Genomic DNA, 25,523 nt, shown 5'->3' with positions numbered 1-25,523 from the left:
GTAAACTTGTAACGTATAATCATGCATAAATCCTATTATAATTAGTAGAAGTTTGGAAGTGCCATGCATCGGATTCGATGTTAAGGATAGTTTATGTAACAAATTTTGTGATTAATTTTTTACACACTAAAAAGTAGGGGTACACATGAGTCGGGTAAAGTCGGATTTGATGGGATTTAGGCTCGACCCGAAATATATACCGGATCTATTTATTAGATTCGAATCCGACCTTAGACCCGATGAAATCAATACACTTTCGGGCCACAATTATATCGGGTGAAAACCGGGCCGTTAACATTACATTACGTTGATACTTTCTTGTAAGCTAGCATGTAAAAATATCCAAATTTCTAAGACTCCAACCATTATTTAACATAGTAAAATTCACTTAGAAAAATATAACAAGAACCAACCCTTCTTTAAAATTAAAGCATAACCACAATCAATACTAAAGCAAAACTACAATCAATACTAATATTGTATAATAATACCAAATATTTAAATTAATACAAATAACACAATATTATGCATTAGTCTAAAGTCTTATGCATTTTAAACATAAAACATTAACTTATAGTCTTATAATGACTAATAACACAAAATATTAAGGTTTACAATACTTAAATTCCACATAAGAATAGTCATGATCCATCACTAATAATACAAAATATTAATTGTGTATGATGACCGGATCACCGGGCCCACTTCGGGTGACCCGAGCTATGGTCTGGACTCGATCCAAAATAATGATCGGGTCTATTTTTGAGATTCTTACCCAATCTTAAACCCAATGAAATCACACCAAATTAGTCTTTAAAGTGTTTGAAATCAAGCAAGGCCTTCAAATCGGACCGGGTCTGTGCACCCCTACTAAAAAAATAAGATTTATTGAAATTAGAGGTTAATCGTATAAAATAAATAAATATAAATATCAAGTAGTGTTGTTATTTATCTATTTATCTACGTAAACATTATTTATTATCCCAAGGCAACAAAGTTTCTTACGCTAACCCTTCCTTTTTTTTTCTTTTTTGATTTATTTATTTATAAAACTCAAATCTAGAATCTTCATTAAGCCGTTGGCTATGTGCTTGGATACTTATGATTTCCTCTTAAATAAGATTTTGAGTTAGTTAACTTGAACAAAATTAATTATAGTAAATTTCATGTATTATCATAAAGACTATCTCTAAAATCTATACGATGATGTGGCAGAATTTAAATCTTTTAAATTTTATTTAAAAAAATGCAATTTTTTATTATTTATTTTATAAATAAAATAAAAAAAATATGAGAGAACAATTATTTAAAAATAAAAGATTATATTTTATCTTCTAGAACAAAAATAAAAATTTAAAAAATTTAAATTTCTGCAAATTAGTTGGTGACCTATCTAAGAATTTATAATTTAAATAATATAATTTCTTTATATTTACTTAAGGATTGTATATTCGAGTCTCACTCCTAATTTTTTTTTTTTAAATTACTTCTTGACCTAATCTAGAAGGAATATTTCTTTTCAGTCATCATATTAATTCCTTTGTTTAGTATATATCCTATTTCGTCATTTCCTCTCAGTGTTACATCTCATCTTATGACTGTTTGACTATTAGCTTCACCAATCTTATAAATTATTAACGCCAATACATATCCAGAACACGAAAAATAAACCCAAAAATAGAACGTGCTTATCTTTATGGCGAGAAAAATATGCTTATTTTGGATTCGTTTGTATTGGTTTTTTAGAAATAATATTTATTTTTTATTTTTAAAAATTTCTTTTTAATATAATAGATAAAAGTTATTTTATATTTAAATATTTTTTAAAAAAAATCAAATATTAAAAATATTTTTTATTTTTATTTTTTAATAAAATATTATTAACTTAAAAAAAATTAAATAATTTGTTTTTTAATAAAAATATTTTTTTAAATGTATTTAAATAAATAAAAAAATATTTTATTTAAAAAACACTTGTTTTACTTAAAAAAACAAATTCAAACCAATAGGACAATACTTAATAGTTGTTGAAGAGGTGTTTATGTTTATGTTTGGTAAATAAAATTTAAAGCAATCAAACCCTAAATCGCCAAATACTTGGAGACTATATATCTAGACACCCCACTATCAAATTATTTCTCTCATTCACGAGCCAAAAGTTCCATTCTAATTAAAAAAATTAATCATCGTTAATCATTCCTTATAGTGTAATCAACTAGAAAAAAAAAGTGTTCATTGGACCGAAGACCCCGTGTTTAAGTTTAGACATAAAGAAGAAAAACGTACCAATAATTAATAATTAGAATCTTCCTAGCTATTAAGTCTTTTAGTGTTTTAATTTCAGAATATGTATGTGAGAGAATATTTCAAGAATGCATCGTCTTTGAATTGAGCTTCATGTGCATAGTGTAAAAATTTAAAGAAATTCCAAATGTTTGGATTGTTTTATATTATTCCATTCATAGAGTGCTTTAATTTACATTGAACTCTAACCTGACTAATTAAAAAAATCTTCCAATAATTGGCCTTTTTTTATGCTTAGGAGACAATACTATTAGTGAAAAAATAGAGAGTTGATATATATATATATATATATATATATATGGGGTAAAAATAGAAAAAAAGTGTTGATCCCAAGAAAATATATAAATTGCATTGAGGGATGACAATGAAATGAGATAGAAATAGGAGAGAATTTATTTTCCATTTCTGCACTTTTAAAATTTTTTTATTTATTTTTATTTTGGTGAAAACTCAGGTGCAGTCGATTTCATGTGAAGTTGATAATTGAGAACTATTAGATGAAAATTTAGTCAAATTAGTCAAATCATCTGACGACTCTCAATTATCAACTTTACCTAAAGTCGACTACACATGAATTTCCACCTTTCATTTTTCATATAACTAAAGGTGTTTATGGTTCGGCTCGATCTAAAAATTTGACTAATATTTGATTAATTTCAGTAAAATTTAGTTCAATTTTATTTAAATCTCAAATTCAAAAAAAAAATCTAATTTAGTTAAATTATTCAACCGGATTAACTATTAAAAACGTCAAAACTCGAATCATCTGGCTCGATTCAGTTGAATCAAAAATTAAAAAACCTTTATTAAATGTCAATTGGTAAATTTTTATTAATTGGTTGTTAATTATTGATTAAAGGACTTCAAATTAAAGTGATATTTCATCGTGTGGCTTTGCATATATGTGTTGGGAAACTGTTTAGTAGCTACTCATCATAAATTCCAAGAGCATGATACAAAATAGAAAAAAGAAAAAAAAAAGAAAGAAAAAAAAAGAAGAAAAACTATAGATTGGACGTAACGTTACATTACATTGGTATGTAACAATCATGTACGTAATAGTTATTCCAGAAAAAAGCAAGGTATGGCTTGAACTTCATATTCCAAGGTCAATACGAAGGACATGATATATGGGGTAAAAAATTGACATGTCAAGAACAATAATTTTATGATTTGTACAATAATGTGAACAGAGAATTGATAACACACACGTGATATATAGTGTGATGATCATAATAATAATGCATGTAACTATTTAATTGTGTCTCTCTATTTGTTCAGTCACAAACATGTAAATTTGATGCTTTGTACCCTCCAAAAATAGACAACATAACAAAATATATGATGACATGTGACTTAGGGCAAGGTTGTATTCAATATTTAGGTCTTCAATAATGCAAAGATGATGAATATTGAGCGGTAAATAATACAAATAAAATGGTTTCATCTATCACTATTTATGATAGAACGAAAATCTGCACATACATGATGCATGTATATAGATGATGTAGCCCATAATAGAGACCTACGAATCTATCAATTCAAATTGCTGACATAGCCGTATGTATGTATGTGATCATTAATACATATACCTAATATGAGGACTTGATCATCAGGGTGTCTCATCTTCTTTCATGATACTAAATTTTAGGGTTTGGTTTTGCTTGTATTAGTGTTTTTTTTTTTAAGTAGTGGAATAAGAATTATTCTTATTTAGGTGAAAATTCAAATAAAGTCGACTTTCCGTAAAGTTGATATCTGAGAGCTGTTAGATAATTAAAAATTTAGTCACATAAATTAAATCATCTAACGATTCTCAGATATCAACTTCACATGAAGTCGACTACGTCTAAGTTTTTACCTTTATTATATTACTACCGTGAACTCTTCGCACTTAATAAGTAGCATTCATGATCATATTTGCAAAAGATACATGTTATATCTTTCAATTATGATTTTATATAAAAAATGATGTGTATGTGTTTATTCAAAATCAGTTATATATCAAATTAATTATTATATATTTTTGTATAAATATATGTATGTATTATTAATTTTTTAAATATATATTTTGTATTTTAATATATTATTTTATATTGATGATTAATTTGATAGTTATTTTATGTAATATTATGAGCATTTCATTTTTAAAATGATAAAAAGATTCATACTTGATAGACATTTTTTATTTATGTATCCATAAAATAACACTTTTCTGTATTTAACTCAAAATATTAAAAATAAATTATATTAGCTTTTTTGAGTGTTATATATCTATCTATCTATTTATACATGTATAATTTATAAAAATATACACTGGCCTTTCCTTCAACATTTAAGAAATTTTATACTCCATGTTATATTTTTATGATGAGGATAACCATTATGTTAAGATATATAAATTTTAGGATGTTAAATTTAATAGTGTTTATATAATATTCTAGAATGTTTATGAATGTTTTGGATGATTTTGAAATGTTCTAAAAAGATTTCAAAAGATCCTAAAAAAATTTACAAGTTTGTGGAAGATCATGGACCATTTTAAAAAAAATGTGTGAATATGTATAGAAGCATGAAAAGTAATATAAAATAATTTAGAATAATTAAAAAAATAATGTAGTAAGTTATATATTTGTAACGAAAATTTTAGATAATTAATCTAAACTATTGATTAGTTTAAATTCTAATAGTCCATTAAAAAGGTGAATAACTTTAAATAGAGATGAATGTTTAGTATTGTGTAAGAGTCATTTATAAATAAATATTCATATAGCGAAAGATTCTTTTTATTATTTTTTTTATATTCTTAATTTTTTTGTTAAATATTAAAAATTAGACTGATTTAATCTTAAGTCAAAGTCTCAAGAAATTGAATAAAACACAATAATATTAAAGTGTGTCCAAAATTGTGACACTTATATAGATTGTAATGAATAATTCAAATTTGTACTATATATAATATATATGATGAGCCTAGGCAGCTAGTGGTACAATGATACTTATTACTTATTATACACATAATATTTATTGAATTAAATTCAGATAAGATCACAGTACATACATAGTGGCTTCACATGCCAAAAATCTAGGGATCAGAGCTAGCTAGTACTATACAATATATGATGCATAATAATCATATATTATTCCATCTACACATCTATCAACATATATGAGATTCTGTGGGGAGCATTGTATAAATATTTTTCGTTTTCTATTTAATTAATTTGAAGCCAAATAAAGTGTATAACAAAAATGTCAAAATTTTAAAGCTATAATATTATCTCACTATCACTACTACCAACTACATACATTATATTTCTATTGCATCCAAAACAATATATAACTTAGAAGAACCAAAGTGAAAAAAAATGGGAAAAAATTAATTAAGAAAATAATACACTTGTTTCATATATATGAAAAAAAATATAATGGCAAAAAATTGAAGTGACTTCATCTGTAGCTTCTATAGGTTGGAGTATACATGCAGCTCTCAGCAAACTTCACCAAATCTTTTGGTTGAGGAAGTCGAGTGGCCAACCCTGAGTTTAATGGAAATTCAATTTCATCAACAACCTAAAACTATTTCTAATATTTTGATAAAAAGTTTGTCTTTTATGTCATAACAAAATATTAAACTTTATGTTGTCTAAAATTAAAAATATTATAGTTTTTATAAATATAAGACAATCTTTATCTTTTAAATTAATTTTTGGAATAAATTAAGCTAGCTTAATTTTTTATATGATATTAAAATCTGATTAAAAATTGTTATTAGACCACCTCCATATCACACAAAAATTCAAGTCATCCTTAAATTTCTTCGTCCAGTCTTAAATGTGAGGAGTACTGTATTAAATCTCACATTACCTAAAATTAAAAGTCTAACCGTCCTTATATATGTGAGACAATACTTATTTCTTGAGCTAGTTTTTTAGGTAAATTAGGCCCATTTAATTTTGTATAAAAAATATAAAAAAATAAAGTATATTTTTTATCTTTAAAATTTGTTAAAAGTTTTAAAAATATCTATAAATTTTATTTTGTTTTAATTTTATCCAAAAAAATTTTTATTTGCATCAAATATACCCCCAATAAATTTTTCAAAAAAGAACCAATTCAGCAACAATTTTATAAGAACAACCATCAACACAAACAAACTAAAGGCCCGTTTGAAAAATTTTAGAAGTAATTTTTTTGAACTTTTGACTTGTGAAAAGTAGTAGTATTAATGTCTTGTGCAATTTTCAAAACCAAATTGTAGCTTTCTAAGAAGTTATTTAGGAACTTATAGAGAAGTTAAAAAAAATAACCTCTCTCATAATGCTACTACTTTTTATCATATTTCTATAAAATAAGTACTTTTAGAACTAAAAACTCAAACACAAAATAACTTATTTATAAACTACTTTTAATATAGTCATTTATTGTTTAAGTTATTTTTTCAAAAGTAACTTAATTAAGTTGTTTAGCCAAACTGGACCTAAAGATAGTTGTCAACTTGTCATGCATTATTGTGGATTAGTCCTAAAATTTTTTGAAAAATTAGCTGTCAGAAGTATATTAGGACAAATAAAATTTTTTTAGAACAAAACTAAAACAAAATAAAATTTAAAAATATTTTTAAAATTTTTGACAAATTTTAAAAACAAAAAAAATTACAAATATGATAGTGAAAAGAAGGCTTACCAAGCTCATAGGCCTTAGCAGCCACATTTGCAGCTATATTTGCTGAAATCTTTCTAATGTTAGTGAAGGGAGGATATATAAGCCCCTTTTCATAGTCCTCTTTGCTCACCTGTGAAGCCAATGCCTCAGCTGTTCCAAACAAACCAACCATCACAACTTTAATAATCTTTCCATACTCTACTTATCTTCATTCTAAAAACAATTACAACCATTTATGCTAATTTATAATCCTTAAAAATTATATGGAAAAACAAAGATCAACTCCTTGTAGATGCATCTTTTTAGCAATATTATAAAAATCGAATTGAATCGACCGGTTCAACTAAATTAACTTTGAACCGGTTACTTACCCACTTCAATTTAATTTAACCAAAAAACCATTTGCATGAAAACTAGTAAAAAATCGGTAAATTAATCATGATTTTTATTTATTGTTAATCAGTTCAAACAATTGATTAAAAAGATTGTTTTAAATATATATTATCTATTTATTTAGTTATAACTAGTTGAATATTTAAACCTTTAAATTTTTTTTATCTTACCATTGATTTGATTTTTAAAACCTTGTTTCTATAGCACATGTTAAATGATTTTTCATTAGCACACAAGAATTTCTCTCTTCTTTTTATGAAATAAAAGCAAATTTTTTTAAAAGGTGTACGTTAATGAAACAATTTAATTTTTAACTATGGTCAACACTAGACAAAATAAGGAAACTACCTGTCCCTTCTTCACGGTTTTGTGTTCCACTCTTGATAAGGCAAAAAAAAAAAAAAAAAAACTCTTGGAGACCGCCATTTTTTATATTTTTTATTATTATTTAATTAATATAAATACTAATTTTTTTTAATAAACAAATTTTATTAATTTATACGTACAAATTCTAAAAAAATATAAATATAAATTATATTAATTTATGTGTATAAAATTCTGATAAATATAAATATAAATATAAATTATATATATTTTTTGTATATAAAATATCTATAAATATAAATATAGATTATTATTGACTAAGTACTGATAAAAAATAATAATATTTATTAACTATAATTACTCAAAAAAAGAAGAAAAGAAAAAATGTAAAAATTAATAAAGCAATGTTAATAATAATGCACTTACAAGCTGCTAGAAGCATGTCATCATGAACTCGGATTGTTCCAGACATTATCAAACCGAGACCGAATCCAGGAAAAATGTATGCATTATTGGCCTGATCAACAACAATAACATTTTTTAAATCAAAACCTTTAATTTTCTTATATATATTAAATTTTTTTTAAGCATCTCTAAATGTTCAATTAAGCTTTAGACCTGGCCAGGCACATGTTTCTTTCCATCAATTTCAACCGGGTCAAATGGGCTTCCACTAGCAAAAATTACACGTCCCTGATCAAAATCCAATTAGTACCAATTTAATAATTAATATAAAACTGAAATCTTACTTGCAGTTAATTTTAACAGTGAGATAACAATTTAGTCAAATATATTAAATTATTTAATAATTTTTAACTATCAATTTTATATAAAAATAATTACATTTAAATCTCTACTTAATATAAATCAGGGATTAGAATTTTTAAGTGTTTGTTGGAGCACGATTCTGTCGGATTATGAAAAAAATAGATACAAAAATTTAATTAGACGTTAGGAATTTTAAGAATAGTCAATGATATTATGATAGTACGTGACTTTCTCATAACATGAGATAATTGTGGTCAAAGCAGATATGAAAGAATGATATAAAGAAACTTAAATTATAAAGAATTAAGTTGTGTATTCATATTATTATTACCTTAGTCCAATTATAAGCTTGTTCAGCAGTACATTCTGATTGTGATGTTGGGTTGGAAAGAGCTAGGATAATAGGTTTCTGCAAAAATTGTCACATATTTAACACACATTATTAATTAGCTTATGTCAACATGACATTGCATATTTAGTGAAAGGAAAATAGTAGATAACTATGAATTTTCTTCAGAATTTTAATGAAACTAAATTAGACAAATAAAATTGACAAGGTACCTCATTATTGGAGGCCATAGCCTCAACCACTGCTTGAGTGAAAGTTTGGCCTTGTCCTGATGTTCCAATCAATACTGTTGGCTTAATTTTCTGAGTTGAAAAACCATTAAATATGATAAGCAACTTGAAAATTAAAATAAAATGTTCTCAATATTAATAAAAAGACAAGAAAAAAATAGATGAAAATTCAGATACAGTTAACTTCATGTGAAGTTGACAGTTTAGAGTGATATGAGAAGTTTGACTAAATTGTCATATTCTCTCAGCTATGAATTTCACATGAAATTAACTGCACTTGAATTTTTACAAAAAAAAAAATATATTTCTATCTTGTTACACGGAAAAAGTACATTAACTGCTTTGACCAGATCCGATATAGGTTCATGTTCATGAGCCCAAGGCTTCTTGAAATGTTGAAGTGATTCCTTTCTGGAACTAACAATCAATCCCTACAAGATTAGAGTAAAATATTAACAACATAGAAGATGTGAATTTTACAAGATTTTAGAGCTGAATTGAATTCTATGGATAACCTTTGAATCCACCAACCAAATGTTCTTGCGAGCTTTTTCCACTTCAATATTTGTCTGCATACACAATAATAGTTTGTTGGGTAATCTAAATTGTTTATGCAATGTTCTTCTCATCTTAAAACCTTAAAAACAGTACTTCCTTTGTTATTTTTATGATTAACAATCAAAATAGTCTCTCAATTTTAATCATATAATAAAAGTACTCTCCCATCTTTAAACTAATCAAAATGACTCTCAGTAATTAACAGAAGTCCTACTATTAACTTCTACGGTAAAGACTCACGTATAATTGTCTTCATGTGAAGTTAATATTTGTCAAATTATCTCACGATTTTCAAATATTAAATTCACATAAAAACAACTGCATGTGAGTTTTTACGAACTTTCACTCTGACATAACATCAGAAGAAAAAATAAGTCTAAATTCGGCTACAAACCCGTTTTGATATTTCAAGGGCTATGAGTTCTGCTATTCCGGTGCCAGCCTGTAACCACAAAGAACACAATTCAAAAGATAGTTAAAGCGAATGTCGACACAAAATACGATAATTTAAACTAAAAAAAAAGAGGTAATCTCATAATTAAACTTTTACCTCTCCCGCCCCAACGAAGAGGAACTTGTGATCAGCTAAGTTTCCTCCGACCAATTTCAAGGCCGCGACAAGTCCGGCGAGGACCACCGACGCTGTTCCCTGCAACAAAGCAGAGGGAATTATAAGAGATAATCATTGGTTAACAATGTAACTAAATTCATCACTGAAGATAAAAACCTCAAACCTGAATATCATCATTGAAAACAAGATGTGTTGACCTATATCTTTCAAGTAGATCAAAAGCATTGTGGTTTGCAAAGTCTTCAAACTGATAAAAACAAAATTCAGAAAACAGAAAAACATTAGTAGATATATCCCATTTAGATTCCAAACAAGATATTCTAATCATTCTTGAATTCTTAGTACTTCAAAGCAGACAGAAAAGAGTTTTGACAACCTGAACAAGGATTTTTTCTCCATAATTTTGTTTTACTGCAGTCATGAATTCATGCAGAAGTTCATCATATTCCTGGAATCCGAATATTCAAATCAAATTCATTATCATGGAACATTAGATGACAAGAATAATGCCTAATTTGATCCAATATAGTATGAGAAGTGAATCAGAAACCTTGCCAGTTGCTCTTTTATGCCTTAGACCAATGTATAATTCATCATTCAACAGCTTCTCATTGTTTGTACCCACATCAATGGTAATAGGCAAGCACTGAAACAATCTTATAAGTGATTACCATAAATGTATCATATCAACTACTTCTTTGTGACATAGATAGTAAGCTACTTACAGCAGAAGGACGAACTCCTCCAAGTGCTGTATACAAAGAAAGTTTCCCAACTGGTATTCCCATTCCCTAATAATCCATCACAAGTTACCAAAGTGAAAATCATCAGTGAAGTTATGTTATCTCTTTAAGTTCAATGTCATTTACCCTCTGTGAAGATGATAGTTAAGATGTCGAGATGTATTATGTTAAGCAGTTTAGTCAAATATGTCAAATCATCTAACAGTTCTCAACTGTCATCTTCACGTTAAGATATGTTATACATGTGATCAAGTATAATCAAAGTTACCTGACAACCAAGGTCCCCTAGACCTAAGATCCTTTCTCCATCAGTTACAACTATGACTTGAATGTTCATCTCAGGCCAATTCCTTAGAACTTCAAGAATCCTCCCTCTTAAACACACAATTGCTTCAAAGGTTAATAACACAGAAAGAATTCATTCGGATCCTTCAACTGATATGCCACGTGTCACTTAACGTAAATCCATATATTCATTCTCAGAGACCAAAATGAACAAATGAACAATTTTTACTTGTGCAGATTTAGTGAAACTTACTTCTCTTTCAAGCTTATAAAAAGACCTTGAGGATTTGAGAAGATGCTGCCATATTTCTGGCAAGCTTCACCAACTGTTGGAGTGTAGACAACAGGAAGTAACTCCTCAACATGATCAATAAGAAGCCTATAAAACAACCTTTCATTGCTCTCCTGAAATCCATCATCATCATCATCACATATCAAACTGAAAAACATTAGAATCAAGTACCAAACTTTGCCAATTTATATGTGATTTCAAGCTAAAGATGCATTTCAAAGTTTAGGACAAGAAAAGGGCACCTGAAGATCCATCATTGCCACATACTTCAGCAATGGTACTTGATACTGCCGTATTAGTTGAATGAGTCTCTTCACCTGCATCAATGAAACTGCAATAGTAAGAATCACTTTGACAAACTCAAAATAATCTCTTAGTACCACAAATTTATTTAATTCTTTTAGTGGCTAAATTGTTCATTGTATTGAATTTTGTAAGGACAAAGTTCTAGAACTTAGGACACACTATATATTTATATGGTACACAATCTAAAGAAAAAATTGTAAGGAATGAAATAATTAATTAAGAATAAGGTGATTCCTTGAGGATTTCGACTTCAGACTAATTAGCCTTGAAGAAAAAAAAAAGACTAATTAGATCCTCCTTGATAGCAAATAGTAAACACATTATGTCCTTCTGTCTATAGATAGTGTGAAATGAAACGGAGTTTTCTATGTATTCCGTTATCTACAGTGACATGTCTTGTTGCTGTCACGTGAGTATGGAAACAATGTCATTTTGGATAGTAAAACATTCCTTATTTTCTGAATTTCCATATAACCCTCGTCAACTATTCTTTATTTACGATGAAATTTTAACGAAACAGATGAAATTTCGCTCCAAAAATAATTATCTCCACAACGATCTTTGATACTATAGTTAACGGTACATATAAGCATTGTTATTAAGTTTTACATGATGAATTCATAGAAGGACGTAACATATCCACCACTTGCTATCATAAAAGACCTAGTTGATATTTTTTTCTGACTAATTAGTCCGGGATGGAAACTCGAACACCTAATTGTCACTTTACTCATTGATTAATTAGAAGATAAGGCAAGCTAGAATTGAAGTAACCTGAGTTTCTTGAGAAATAACTGATGGAGGAAGAAGACCACGCAAGTAATGTGCATCCCTTTCTTGTTCAGTGAATGCCAATCCTTTATTGAAGTGAGGATCTCGCAACAATGTATACCCACTACAATGCAACAAATAAACCATCATATCATAGCATGGTGTTCTTCTTCTAGGAAGATCTTCATAAGTCTTTGTTCCTGAGTTCAACTCTTGCCACATTCTCTTCTTTTCTTTGTTGTTTTATGAGTCAAGCCAACATTTATTTATATCCTGTTTCATATTATAATTATAAGAAGCTTTTTATAAAGCTTGATAACTTACCTAGCAACAGAAACACTCCATGGTGTCACAAACTGATCCTCTGTGGCTCTATCCTCGCCGTACACGTCCTTAACACCGCCACCCGTGAAACTTTCCATTCAAACGTTGTCGTTTTCCTTTTAACTCTTCCTTACTTGAAGCACAAGAAACCACTCTTTGAGCACACCAACCCTCTTCTCTTTTGGGAAGAGAAGTTTTTTCCAACACAAAAAATTAGTCACCCACCTAAGCTTTAGTTGAACTTTTCATAAATCCAACACAAAAATCGTAACAACATAACAAATTATTAATACCCAGATAACCAATTTTTCTTGTCTCATGATAATTATTAGAAAGTTCTTTTCTTTATTTAGATGAAAACAGAGTAAAACAGAGCAGCTCTGTGATTTTGTATGAAAAGATAAATCATATCTAAGAAGTTTAAATTTTAGAATAACAGTGAAAACATGCCTGAGTAAAAATGAAGTATTTGTATATCATAAGATTACCAAGTTTTGAATAGAAAGAGTAAGAGCTTGTTATTGTGGTTCAAGGTAGATCTTTGTGTGTTGTGTGTTGTGAATGTGGATTGAAAAATTGTTTTTGAGTTTATTGTGTTGTCATGAAAGGTGCATCTAGTGCAAGAGAGATCATGGTGATGAAACAAGTGTGTGATTGAGAGATAGTTTCGGTAGAAAAGAAAAGAAATGAGACACATAAGTTGTAGCAAACATAGAAAGACAGAGTCTTCAGGGATTAATCCCTTGCTTTTCTCTCCCATGTAATAGTACAAATTTTATGCACATATTATTAATCAAGGAAATTCATTCAAATTTCTTGTGTAATGATGAAAAATCAAGATAGAGATGAGAGAATTACAGAAATATAGACATGTTTTATGTCAGTTAAGTCATCTGTTAAAATATAAATAAATAACTAAAAAAAATACTGAGCTCCATTTAAGGGTTTGTCGCTGGCTAATGAGTTGCTGCATACACAAGGCGGGATTTGAAGTCCTAACTACTAGACCAACCCAACTTGGTTTTGTTTCCACCTATTCCATCTTTTGTGGTGATTTAATTTTTGGTCAAAATCACAACAAAATGTCCTCAGAAAAAAAAATATGGAAGTCCAATATTGCAAATCCAAAATATTTTGGTTCTGCATTTTTGTGTTACTATTGGTTCAGAAGTTTCAAGCATAACCTTATATATTAAATGTCAACTCCTATCAAGTACAATGCTAGATTCTGTATGTTTGAAAGTGCAAATAGACATTTTATTCTAACAATGTAGATATGAATATGATGAGACTATATATATATATATATATATATATATATATATATAAGCTTAGTACCTAATAACCATTACAGCAGACAAGGGTAGGTTGCAAAATTTGGACTTAAGATGCAAGAGCTTACTTGTTATCAAATTAAATTTGGGAGACAAAGAAAGTGAAGGTGGTAAAAGAATAAATTTTTATTCACCACAATAAGGTAATATCATTACAAAGAGAAAAAAAACTAATTTCTTCTATGCAGCAAAGCAAACTAACAATAATACCAACATTCATATGATTTACATTTACTGGCTACTTCAAAACCCTCAAAGAACTGCTATCAAAAATATTGTTGTCACCGACCATATGCTGCATAAAATCTTTCTGGAGTGCTGGCTACAGCATCAGTTATATATATATATACACATACAAATCACTAGGACTTCTAGAATTTTTTCCAGTACATAACTTCATCATATTTTGTTACAATGCAGCTCTCTTTTATCTTGTTTGGAAGTTCAGTGCCCTGATGCATACGGCAAACACAAAGGCGAAGAAGACAGCGAAAAGCACCAAAACTGCAGCAACTGGTCCCATGAAGTCTGGTTTGAAACCATAATGGTGGTTAATATAATCTTTGACAGTGTAGTTCCTATTTTCGCTGGCTATAAACATTTCGGTGGTGATATCTCTGTACTGCGAAACGATTAGTCCATACACTGTCCATGCCACAGGACAAATCCAGTAGTACCAAACCCACCATTTAGGAATTTTCTGAAATGCCAAAGTTGGTAGAGAAATTATGTTAGCATATAGATGATAAAGGCCTAAAGGGTATAAAGAAGAAAGAAGGTGAATGTTACTCACAGGTCTTGGGATAAAGAAACCAGAGAAGAGATTGAAGAGTCCATAGAATGCTGCTGCGAAGATCGATGCAACTTGATGGTTTGGTGTGATGGAAACAGTCATCATGCCATAGTATGTGAAGTACAAGAAGGAGAAGAAGCTGACAAAGAAGAACCAAAAGAACTTCTCCACCTTCCAGTCAAAGGACACCATTGCATACACTATGAGTGAGTAATACACAGCTTGGATGAAGACATAAGGAATCTCAGTTAGAACCTGAAATTGAAAAGAGATTCAATGGAGGTAAGGTTAGCATAACAAGCAAACAGAACTAGGATTCTGTGTTTGTCACTCATAGCTGATCAAGTATTAACATCTGGTTTGTAAGCTTACCTGTGCAATAGCATAAGGCATAGGAGCATACATTCCGGCTGCTCTTTCTCGATAGAATACAGTTCGTTCAATGGCTACTACCGGTTGGACAGTTTGGCAGTTGTTAATTCCAACGAAAATAACTGCAGCATACATTGCTCCAATTACCATGGTCAAGCTAGATGTGGTCAACCTGCAAAAAGATAACAAGAAGAGAGAAAATTAGTTCAAAGTTGATCATGATTAATGAATGATTGAAGAATAAAGCAGTTAAGATTTATTTTGTAATCTTACGTGTGCTTGCCAACTCTCCAGAACACTGTCCCAATCATGAGAGCACTTGCTAAGGTGAAGAAGAATCTAACAAGATTGTAATCTGGACTTCTCCAATATGTCAGCCATTGCTTCCATAAACAAGATGTGAACTGACCCCATGCATTTTGAGAGTACTTGGTGGGGAAATATAAATCCTTTGCGCCAGGAGGTGGCGTGCTTAGCTCCTTCACAAGAGTTTTGTTGCGCCTGCGCGAGCAATAAGAGATTGCTTTAGCTTCAAGCAACAAAAAAAAGAGGTATTGAAAATGTGTTAAGTACTCAAATTGTTTTATTTTATCAACTTACTGGAACAAAGCAGAGTTCTTGTAGTATTCAGCAAAGTCCATTCCAAGCCGGACTTCGGCTGCAATGGAACTTACTTCAAGCATCCATGTTGCAGGGTTGTACATTTCCTTGATCTTTGGGACACCTGGAATTGCCTCAAAGTATTCTACAATCTTGTGCGAGTTCCGGCCTAAAGGTCCTGAGTAGATCACTTGCCCTCCTCTTTTCATCAGCAAGAGCTGGTGCAAAAGGACATATTTAGTACCAAACAAATTCTACAAAGTTCGCCATGTTTAAGGTTTATGGTTTAGGGTTTTTTTGTTGTTTACCTCGTCAAAAGCTTCAAAGATATCTATGCTAGGCTGGTGAATTGTGCAGACAACTGTTCTTCCAGTGTCCACAGTGTTCCTCACTGTTCTCATAACAATGGCTGCTGCTCTTGCATCAAGACCTGAGGTTGGTTCATCCATGAAAATGATTGAAGGATTAGCAACAAGCTCGACAGCGATTGTCAGCCTCTTTCGCTGTTCAGTCGACAGCCCTGTAACTCCTGGAAGCCCAACTATAGCATCCTTGAGACTGTCCAACTCTACCAAGTCCATAACTTGGTCCACAAATTGCTGAGATGATTAACAAAAGAAGAACAAGAAGAAATGTTATATCAGTCCTTCTATGAACCTTTACCAACAGAACAATCTAGAATCAAAGTATATGGTGCTTACTGTCTTTTCTTCGCGGCTAACTTCCTTAGGCAAGCGAAGGAATGCCGAGTAAAGCAAAGATTCTCGGATAGTAACTTGTGGCGAATGAATATCGGTCTGTTCGCAGTAACCTGAAACTCTAGCAAAGGTTTCTTGCTTCTTAGGGAACCCGGAGATTCTAATATCTCCTTCAATGTAACCACCGGTTTTTCTTCCGGCCAAAACATCCATCAAAGTTGTCTTCCCAGCTCCACTGACTCCCATCAGAGCAGTCAAGACTCCAGGCCTAAAGGCACTTGTTACTTCCCTCAGAAGTTGCAGCCTATCCTCTGCCACTCCTTGCTCTTTCATTTCCTGTTGAATGCAGCCGAGTTAGGAACAAGTCTCCTTCATAGATTCCATGGATTCTTAAGAGGGAAAGAAAGATATATAAGCATTGTATTCAACAAGTGAATGTGATTCTTACTGCAGGCATGTCCACATAGTAATTAACACTGTCAAAGGACATTGCAAGTGGCTGGAAAGGTAGAATCATTCCTCTCTTTGGGGCTACACCAGTGGCCGAATCAAGTGTCGAATCAGAATTTCTTGTTCCATTGGGATTAGCCCGGCTGCTCATTCGCTGCATCGCAACTTCACCTATACAAGCATAATTAGCAACCATCCATAACTGCATCAAGAAGAACACAACACATTTCTTCATTGATACTTACTTGAGTTATTTCCATCAGCCTTAGACAATGACCGGCGCATTGATTCTCGGTTGGTTTCTGGTGGCCTAATGAGTCTTGGTTCTTCGCCTACCTCCATTTCGCTCGCATCTTCTTCAGTTATAATTGCTTGTTTCTTTCCAAGAGCTATTGCAACAAAACAAGAGAATACAAAATCCTTGTCAAGACAAAACAATTGAAGAACTAATTCAACTAAAAGATTGATGAGTATGTGAGATCTTACGATTTAGGTACATAAGTGCAAGAGTAAACAGAACATTGTACAAAATAGTGAAGGCTAAAAGTGATCCTGCACCAATCCAGTACCAATTCTTGTTGGCAAAAGCATCAAAGTTTCTTAATGTAGACACACCTAATGTCAAATTTGCCTGTGTAGGAGACTGCATTCAAAGAAAAAAAAATTGAGAAAACCAATCACTTATTTGAAATATGCAAATTAAAAGCTTCTGCTACTTACTGGTTTGTTCCATCTTGGTGCATATAATTCATTCACAGCAAGGGCATTGAAGGCATATGATAGTGGTGAAACCCAGTATCCCCACACCCACCAATTTGGAATTTCACCTGTGATCATTTAAGAATCCATGTTAGCATTTTCATTGAACAGATGATAACCAATGTAATGTAAGGTGTTGATGATTCGATTCGACTCACGTTTCGGAAGGATGAAACCACCAAGAAGGAAAACAAGAAGAAGCATGAGTGCACCACCAGTGTTTGCTATGATCATTGTTCTGCAGACTCCAGAAATGAACCTAAACATTCCAGCAGCCATTTGTTGAACAAGGAACACCAACAAAAGTTGCTTGAAGAACCTGAAAAGTTTCACAATTAGTACTATAAACAATATGAATAAATAAGATAACTTGAGCAACAAGTTATCATCTTTTTTACCTCTCAGCTTCAGGAGCAAATCCTATAGTGTAGTAGGTAACAAGCACCCAAACAAGAGACTCGAATATCGAAATTGGAATCCTCAAGAGGAAATTGGGAAGAGTGTAAGTCCAAGCAGGGTGGAAAAGATGATCCCTCTGCTTGTAAAACACAGGAAGCCTTTGAATGGTGAGTGCAAGCTCAGCAAAACCATTGAACATGTTCATGATCATGCTAAACAAGATTGCGCCGACGTAGAGGGCTGCATCGTCCTCATTTCGCCGGTGCATTCTCGTCCTTATAAACATGGTGGCGGCGATGAAGGCGATAATGATGATCTGGACAGTCTTGAAGATGTAGACAAATGAGTTCCTCTTGATGAGGAGCCACTCTTTGTCCCAACATGCTCTTAGAAGGTCCATTTTGGGAACTGACCATTTGTTGTATACAAGTGCTGCTTTGTGTGCTCTTGATCTGTCAAATGGCACTCTTAGCTCATTTTCCAGTTCCATTCCAACATGGAATCTTTTGAACTTGTTTGCAAATTCTGTTACAGTTACATAACGGTATGGTATGTTTCTGTCTGCCCAATATTGTTCTTGATCCTTTCTTGAGGTAACCTGTTACAAATTTGATTCTGTTTTAGAAACATTCAAAACTAATAGTTTAGATTGTGATACTTATTGTTTTAAAAAAATATTATTCGTACACCAAGATCAGTCACAAATGTATTTGTATTTCAATATGTATTTTATATTGGTAGCCGACTTTGGTATACACGTAATATAGTTATTTATTTTAAGTAGTTTAGTCGAATATATCAAATCATTTAGGTAGCGTTTGGTAGAGAGACAAAGATTGAAAGACTGAGACTGAGAGACAGAGACTAAAAGATTAAGAGACAAGAATCGAAATAAATTTCAGTATTCGATTTGGTGCAAAGTGAAAGACAGAAATTGAAACAAGAATAAAATTCTAATTTAATTTGCACAAAAATAAAATTAGAATTAATTAATTGAAATGAGGATATTTTATGTATAAAATGTTATTAAAATTTCAGTCTCTATCTCTAAAAATTTCAGTCTCCTGTGTCTCCTACTTTTTGAAGGTACTAAAATACTGAAATTTTAGGGACAAAAACAGAAATTTTAATATCAATCTCTGAGCCAACAAACATAATACTGTATCACAGTCTCTCCGTCTCTGTCCTAGTAACTAACTTCATTTACCAGAGGCCCGCATTAGTTTTTATTGGGCCTAAAGAGGCCCATATTAGTTAACATTGTGGCAAGGTCAATATTGTAATTAACAAGATGATACTATGATGTCAATGAATATGTATTCATGTTATACAATTGTTACCTCTTGTAAAAAGTCAGCAATGCCCTTTCTCTCAGGGCATTTGAACCCACATAATTCAAAGAACTCAACAATGTGCTCACGTGGACCCTGGTAGACAATTTGGCCCTCAGAAATGAGAATGATGTCATCAAAGAGATTGAATGTCTCAGGAGCTGGTTGGAGAAGGGACATTAGTATTGTTCCTTCAGTGAGATGCACAATTTGTTGCAAGCATTTCACTATTTGATATGTTGTGGAGCTATCAAGACCAGTGGATATCTCATCCATAAACAGTGTTTTTGTAGGCCCAACAATCATCTCACCTATACAGTAAAACACCAAAAAAGCCCATTTAGTTTTATGAACATGTTTGTTAAGTGGGACAAAAAAATATAAAAAAAAATACTAAATAATTAAATATCATATTTTATCAAACAATTAAAAAAAATTGAAAGAATCTACTCCCTGTGACTAAAATGTATATTATAATGAACATAAGGTAATTAATTTATTAAAAGCCCATAACTACATGAAAATGATTGAAAGGTACAGGACATAGTGAGAGCATAACAGAAGGTATTAAAGAATTCAAGTATGGAGACTTGAAAGTCTTAATGGATTGAAAATGAGGTATATTAATTTATAATTTATTCTATTTAGTGACAATAACAAATTATATTTTATATATTTTTATATATATATTGGCAGGTGAAGGAGAAAGAAAACAAGTCCAACTAAACAACTTGAGTTAGGTGACTAAGAGAAATGGATCCTCTCCATTTTTTTTAACATTTGAGAGAATAAAGTGTGATCTCTCACCTTTAATTCTATAAGTGGGACTAAAATTAAATAAGAGAGAGAGAACAATGAAAGGTGAGATCCTACACTGGACACTATCCAGTTTTTATTCCACTGGAGAGGATCCACTCCCGGTGACTAAGAATTGGTTTGGCCACACTTTTCTTAATCTTTTGGAAAAGAAAATTTGTCAATTTTTTTGTTTTTGTTCACAAGTGTTAGTGGCCGCCATAGGAGGGGGGGGGGTCCATGAACGAAAGCTTCTTCAAAATAGAAGCCCAAGGTTGAAATTAAAATAATAAAATAATGTCAGAAATATGACGTGGATGTTGACAATAATTTGGACTTTTGGGTCCAATCCAATAAGATAGGAAAAAGACATTTAATTTAATAATAAAAAATTTAAAACAAACTAACCAGTTGTGACACGCTTCTTTTGGCCACCGGATACGCCTCTATGCATTTCATCTCCAACAATAGTATCCTTGCAAATATCAAGGCCTAAAATCTGTTTCATGAACATTGATTTGTTAGAACAAAATGACATCATTGGACATGCTAATTTAGAATTTAATTTAATAATGTGAGGGTAGTTTAGGTAATTCATGTAACAAATGTGGTTATCCTGCTGGGGCCTCCTATGTGGGACCATGAAATATAAATCAGACAAGCAATGTAGGGTAGTTGAGTTGACAATTTTGTCAAGTAGATCAGAGTAGGTGCTTAGAATCTAATTTAGAATCTCAAAGTTATAAACTATAAAGTGAAGAAAAAACATTCTAGTTTATGTCCACATTCATCTCAACTTAAAAAAAATTAAAGGGCTAAATATGTAATTACTCACTTTAAGAGTATAATCAGTGATGAGACTGCTTTCTGTTCCTCCCATTGCAGTTGCCTAAAATAAATAAATAAATAAAATAAAATAAAATAAAATAACCAAATGGAAAATTAAATAAAATAAAATTAAATTAATGAAAATAACTACCTTCATGAAAAGGTCAAGTTCTGCCTCTGGAAATATGCCAGCTTCCTTTTCTCTTCTAGCAACCTCAGCTAATAGATCTATAATAACATTAAAAAAATAATATATTATAAATTACTTTACATAAATAATAATAATAATAATAGTAATAATTTGAATTGAATTTACCATATCTAGTTCCAACTCCTTGGCACCTAGCTGAGAAATCAAGTGTCTCCTTAACTGTCATTTCTCCAACATGAACATCATTTTGGCTAATGTATGCTGAAGTCTTTCTTGGCACAAATTCATTAGGCCTATGCCCATTATAACTAATTTCTCCGGTTACCTATTTCATCAAAACCAGTCACATTTATTTAATAATTCTTATGCATCATTAATTTCATTATAATGATTGTGTATGAATCTACCTTCAATTCAGAGTCCAATTTTCCAGCCAATGCCAACAAAAGAGTTGTTTTTCCTGAAGAAGGTGGGCCAAGTAAAAGGGCCATCCTGCAAAAAATTACGAAAATTACTACGATTTTCTATAAAATTATAAGATATCAGTATTTTCTGTTTTCTGGATTTCGGGTTTAATTTTACGAATGGTAAAAACTTTGATCGATGTTATGGTACCTCGAGGGTTTAACAATTCCGGAGGCATTCTTAAGAATTGTGAGCTTTGTTCTTTTAGTAGTACTAATCCCACACATGCCAAGTGCTGATTCTAGAATGTTCAATGCAGTGTTTGGAAGTGTTGGCAAAGCTCTGCTTCCAACATAGGAATTAGCCTCAACTGTCAAATTCTGAAACCTTACTTCAACTGTTGGAAGTTTGATTCCAACCCTGCAATTTGGAACAATCTCTAATAATTTAGATCAAAGTCTTAGATGATTTAATTACAATTGTTGTACTAATAATAATAATAATGTACTATTTACACTATTCATTGCAGCAAGAGATTAAGTCTCTTAATTATTATTAATTGTAAGCCAAAAAAATTAAGTGAACAATAAAGTTTTCATTCATTCCTAATTCAATCTTAACAATACTAAGTTTCAAAATTAATTAAGGGTTAAAGGGTAAATCAGATTCCTCTCTTCTTCTTCCATGAAACTGTTCTTTTTGTCTTTTTGTTAGTTTTCAGCAGATGATAAAGACAAATTTATCTTATCATGTAAGATATGAGAAAACATAAAAAAGACATATAGTAGCCACATAAAAGTATATATAAATTATCTATAAAGTTGTCTTTTTAAATTCAATAAAATTAACAAGTTAATCATTCATCATAATAATGGTTTTGATTTGAGAATTGATGAGAACTCACTTGTCAATTCTGTTTCTGAACTTGGTCAAGAACTTCTCATTATCCTCTTCAGCCACCTTGAAGATTTGATCAATGATTTGTTGCCTCTCATTCATATCAAGCTTCCTAACATCAACTTCTCTATGCTGAGCCTTGGCATCATGATGATGATGATCACCTTCACCAAAATTCTGAATGATACTTGTTCTCAACCTATCATAGGTTGGAAGCTTCTCAATTGCAGCCCATTTCAAAGCCTCTTCATCTTCATCAACATGTGAGGTTCTCCTTGAATATCTCCCACTTGCAAATACCTCTTCCATTTTCCAACTTGATCTGCTTAAGCTCCTGCTTATGCTTCTGCTTAAATTTGAATCCATCTTTGGATTCTTTTGCCACCACCCCTCTTCTGATTTTCAATCAAAAATCACTCATATGAATCAAACAACAAATGGGGTGCTTTTGATCATGCTTAAAAATTAAAATACACCAAAAAAATCATCTCTTTTTTAAGAATATAATGTTATGTCATGAACATAACAAAACAGAACAAATGGCCTAGTTTTTATGAGACAAGCATTGTTAAGTATAAGAATTGAGAAGTCTAATTCCCATTAATTAACATAAAAATGAACAAAACAAAACCAAAACAGAAAAAAAAAAACTTACTTTAATTTCTTCTAAGCTTCACTCTTGTTTGATTTATGTACTTGTGTCATAAAATTCTTGTTAGGCTTCTGAACTGAGCTTTGTCTCAGTTCTGAAGAGAAGCTAAGTGGTGTTGCATGTAATGTTATGTAGCATACATTTATATGAGTGAGTGAAGGGGTTTGGTGTGTTGTAGGAAGACTCTTTTTTTTTTTTTTGTCTTAAATCTTAATTAGTTAATTGGTTATTGGTTAAATAATCCTATTTTCTAGTTAGAATTGGAAATTTGGCGTGTAACAACTTTACTAATATGAAAATATTTTATATAAAAATTGATGTGTTGAATTACTATGCAAGTTGGGCAAAATCCGAAAAAGTGGTGAGAGTGTGAGAGAGTCAAACATGACCAGCGTTTCCGATTTCTTTGCACCTTCCTACTACAAATGCGTTCTTTTGAACAAGCCAAAATTATTCATTTAATTTAATTAAATTATATATTTATATCTATACCTAATAGTAGGTACTTTGTAATAATTTTTCTTTTGGTGTTTTTTTTTATTTATATTTCAAGAATAAATTATTATTATTTTTATCAATAAAAATTTAGAATATCGACAAATTATTTATGAAAAATGAAATTAATTTTGTACTGGTAAAAATTAAATAAATTATTATTTTTATTTATAAATGTTAGAGAACGTTGATAAATTTATACACGAATAAAATTAATATTTGGATACTTTTAGTATTTTAGTTATACTTTTGTAGATATAAAGTTAATTTAATTCATTCATTGATAAATTTATTAGTGTCGTTAATTTTGATGGGTAAAATAATAATTTTTTTATTACTTTTTTTACTTGTACTGGTTAACTAAGTTTTCAAAATGTGTTTGTTTTTTGCTGTTAATAATTATATATGTATTATGTAGTAAATTATGTTAATATACAAAAGAAATAAGAAAAGGCCCAACAATAAATTAAATTATGCTTGAGTGTTGAATACTTGAATCACCTTAAATATGTTTGTGTTTTATATATTTGGTCCTCTTATCACATTTGTGTTGTTAGTTTTTATATATTTTTTCACTTAATTAGACTGTTTAATATTATAAATAAGTAATATGCTACATATGTACGAGTAAAAATCATACAAGGAGCTAGTAACAAATATCTAAAATAGTTTATCATAAAATTAATTTTTTTTAATTTAAGTTGATAGAAGAAGACACATAAATAATTATATTTCTAACACATTTTTTAAATAAAAATCTCTTTTAAATTTGTTTAAATTTTTTCATAAGCTTTCTTTCTCTTTTTAATCTGCCTTATACTTAATTCTTTTTCTTTTAGGATCTTACAAGGGTCGAATTTTAAATATTTCGGTCATAAAATAATTAATAATATCATTTCAAAAAATAAATTCTTCCAAAAACTTAAGACAATAAAAAGAGGTACATGAAGAATTATATATCTAACAAGTTTATTAATTTTATTTCTTCATTTGAAGATGAGTATTGATTTTAAATGATATAGTTTTACCTTTTAATAATAATAATAATAATAATAATAATAATACCTTGAAAAAAGAAATGTACGGTACGGTGATAGAAATGTTTTTTGGTCACGTTTAATGTTTGGACGTGTAATAAGTTTCACTGTTCTCACTTACCTTCTCATCAGACCAATTCCAGAATTAACTGAATAGAAGGTATATAGGAAAACATGAGTGAATCACCAATATAATCAATTTTGTATAATTACAAATTCAGTACGTAATTATTCAATTCAGTAGATATGTAAAATTGCAAATTCAATACGTAATTCATGATGACATGTAAATCAAGCTTTCATCAGAAACTATCAATAAGCATCTGATTATTATGTCCCTTAAATTAATATGACCTATGTTATTGGCATGAGTTTGACCAAGTTCTTTCCTCATTTACATTTCATTTAATTTATATATAAAAAAATAGATATGGACATACTTGCAATAATTGGTAAAGAGAAATAGCAAAGTCTTCTATGGCAGCTTAAGTGGGGGTTGAAATGTCCCCACCAAGTTCTTTTCCCTTCTACCTACTTCAAATAATATAATCCACTATATATTTTAATTTTTACTCTCCTTTTCTACTTGATTATTGTCTTAAATCTTTTTTAATTTGTGTAATTAGTATATAGCTTTGATTAAA

The 25,523-nt window shown here is 30.2% G+C and overlaps 2 protein-coding genes across 3 annotated transcripts; both read right to left on the bottom strand.

Moving 5' to 3' along the window:
• Positions 1 to 5,673: 5,673 nt before the first annotated feature.
• On the bottom strand, positions 5,674 to 13,001 carry LOC130950587 (NADP-dependent malic enzyme 4, chloroplastic). Its single transcript, XM_057879133.1, has 19 exons — positions 12,884 to 13,001; positions 12,563 to 12,683; positions 11,725 to 11,799; positions 11,444 to 11,595; positions 11,174 to 11,279; positions 10,888 to 10,953; positions 10,713 to 10,808; positions 10,539 to 10,610; positions 10,326 to 10,409; positions 10,142 to 10,240; positions 9,986 to 10,033; positions 9,549 to 9,602; positions 9,366 to 9,464; positions 9,016 to 9,105; positions 8,786 to 8,863; positions 8,305 to 8,379; positions 8,113 to 8,203; positions 6,991 to 7,119; positions 5,674 to 5,843 (listed from the first exon to the last, which is right to left on the bottom strand). The coding sequence occupies exons 1-19, from the start codon at positions 12,979 to 12,981 to the stop codon at positions 5,755 to 5,757; spliced, it is 1,722 nt and encodes a 573-aa protein (XP_057735116.1). The 5' UTR covers positions 12,982 to 13,001; the 3' UTR covers positions 5,674 to 5,754.
• Positions 13,002 to 14,319: 1,318 nt separating this feature from the next.
• LOC130950424 (ABC transporter G family member 36-like) lies at positions 14,320 to 23,563 on the bottom strand. Of its 2 annotated transcripts, none has more exons than XM_057878910.1 (22): positions 23,351 to 23,563; positions 22,703 to 23,090; positions 22,009 to 22,218; positions 21,801 to 21,885; positions 21,559 to 21,718; positions 21,394 to 21,470; positions 21,250 to 21,303; positions 20,823 to 20,913; positions 19,629 to 19,930; positions 18,288 to 18,886; positions 18,048 to 18,208; positions 17,851 to 17,957; positions 17,617 to 17,773; positions 17,376 to 17,519; positions 17,129 to 17,301; positions 16,684 to 17,016; positions 16,291 to 16,581; positions 15,983 to 16,200; positions 15,656 to 15,883; positions 15,383 to 15,554; positions 15,011 to 15,265; positions 14,320 to 14,917 (listed from the first exon to the last, which is right to left on the bottom strand). In XM_057878910.1, the coding sequence occupies exons 2-22, from the start codon at positions 23,059 to 23,061 to the stop codon at positions 14,645 to 14,647; spliced, it is 4,449 nt and encodes a 1,482-aa protein (XP_057734893.1). In that variant the 5' UTR covers positions 23,062 to 23,090; positions 23,351 to 23,563; the 3' UTR covers positions 14,320 to 14,644. The 2 variants fall into 2 exon arrangements, with proteins under 2 accessions (XP_057734893.1, XP_057734894.1); XM_057878911.1 differs by having other exon boundaries at positions 22,703 to 23,087; positions 23,351 to 23,535.
• Positions 23,564 to 25,523: the final 1,960 nt, after the last annotated feature.

The sequence above is a fragment of the Arachis stenosperma genome, chromosome 9, assembly GCF_014773155.1.
Source record: "Arachis stenosperma cultivar V10309 chromosome 9, arast.V10309.gnm1.PFL2, whole genome shotgun sequence".
Taxonomy (NCBI): Eukaryota; Viridiplantae; Streptophyta; class Magnoliopsida; order Fabales; family Fabaceae; genus Arachis; species Arachis stenosperma.
This window is presented reverse-complemented; position numbering and strand designations above follow the sequence as displayed.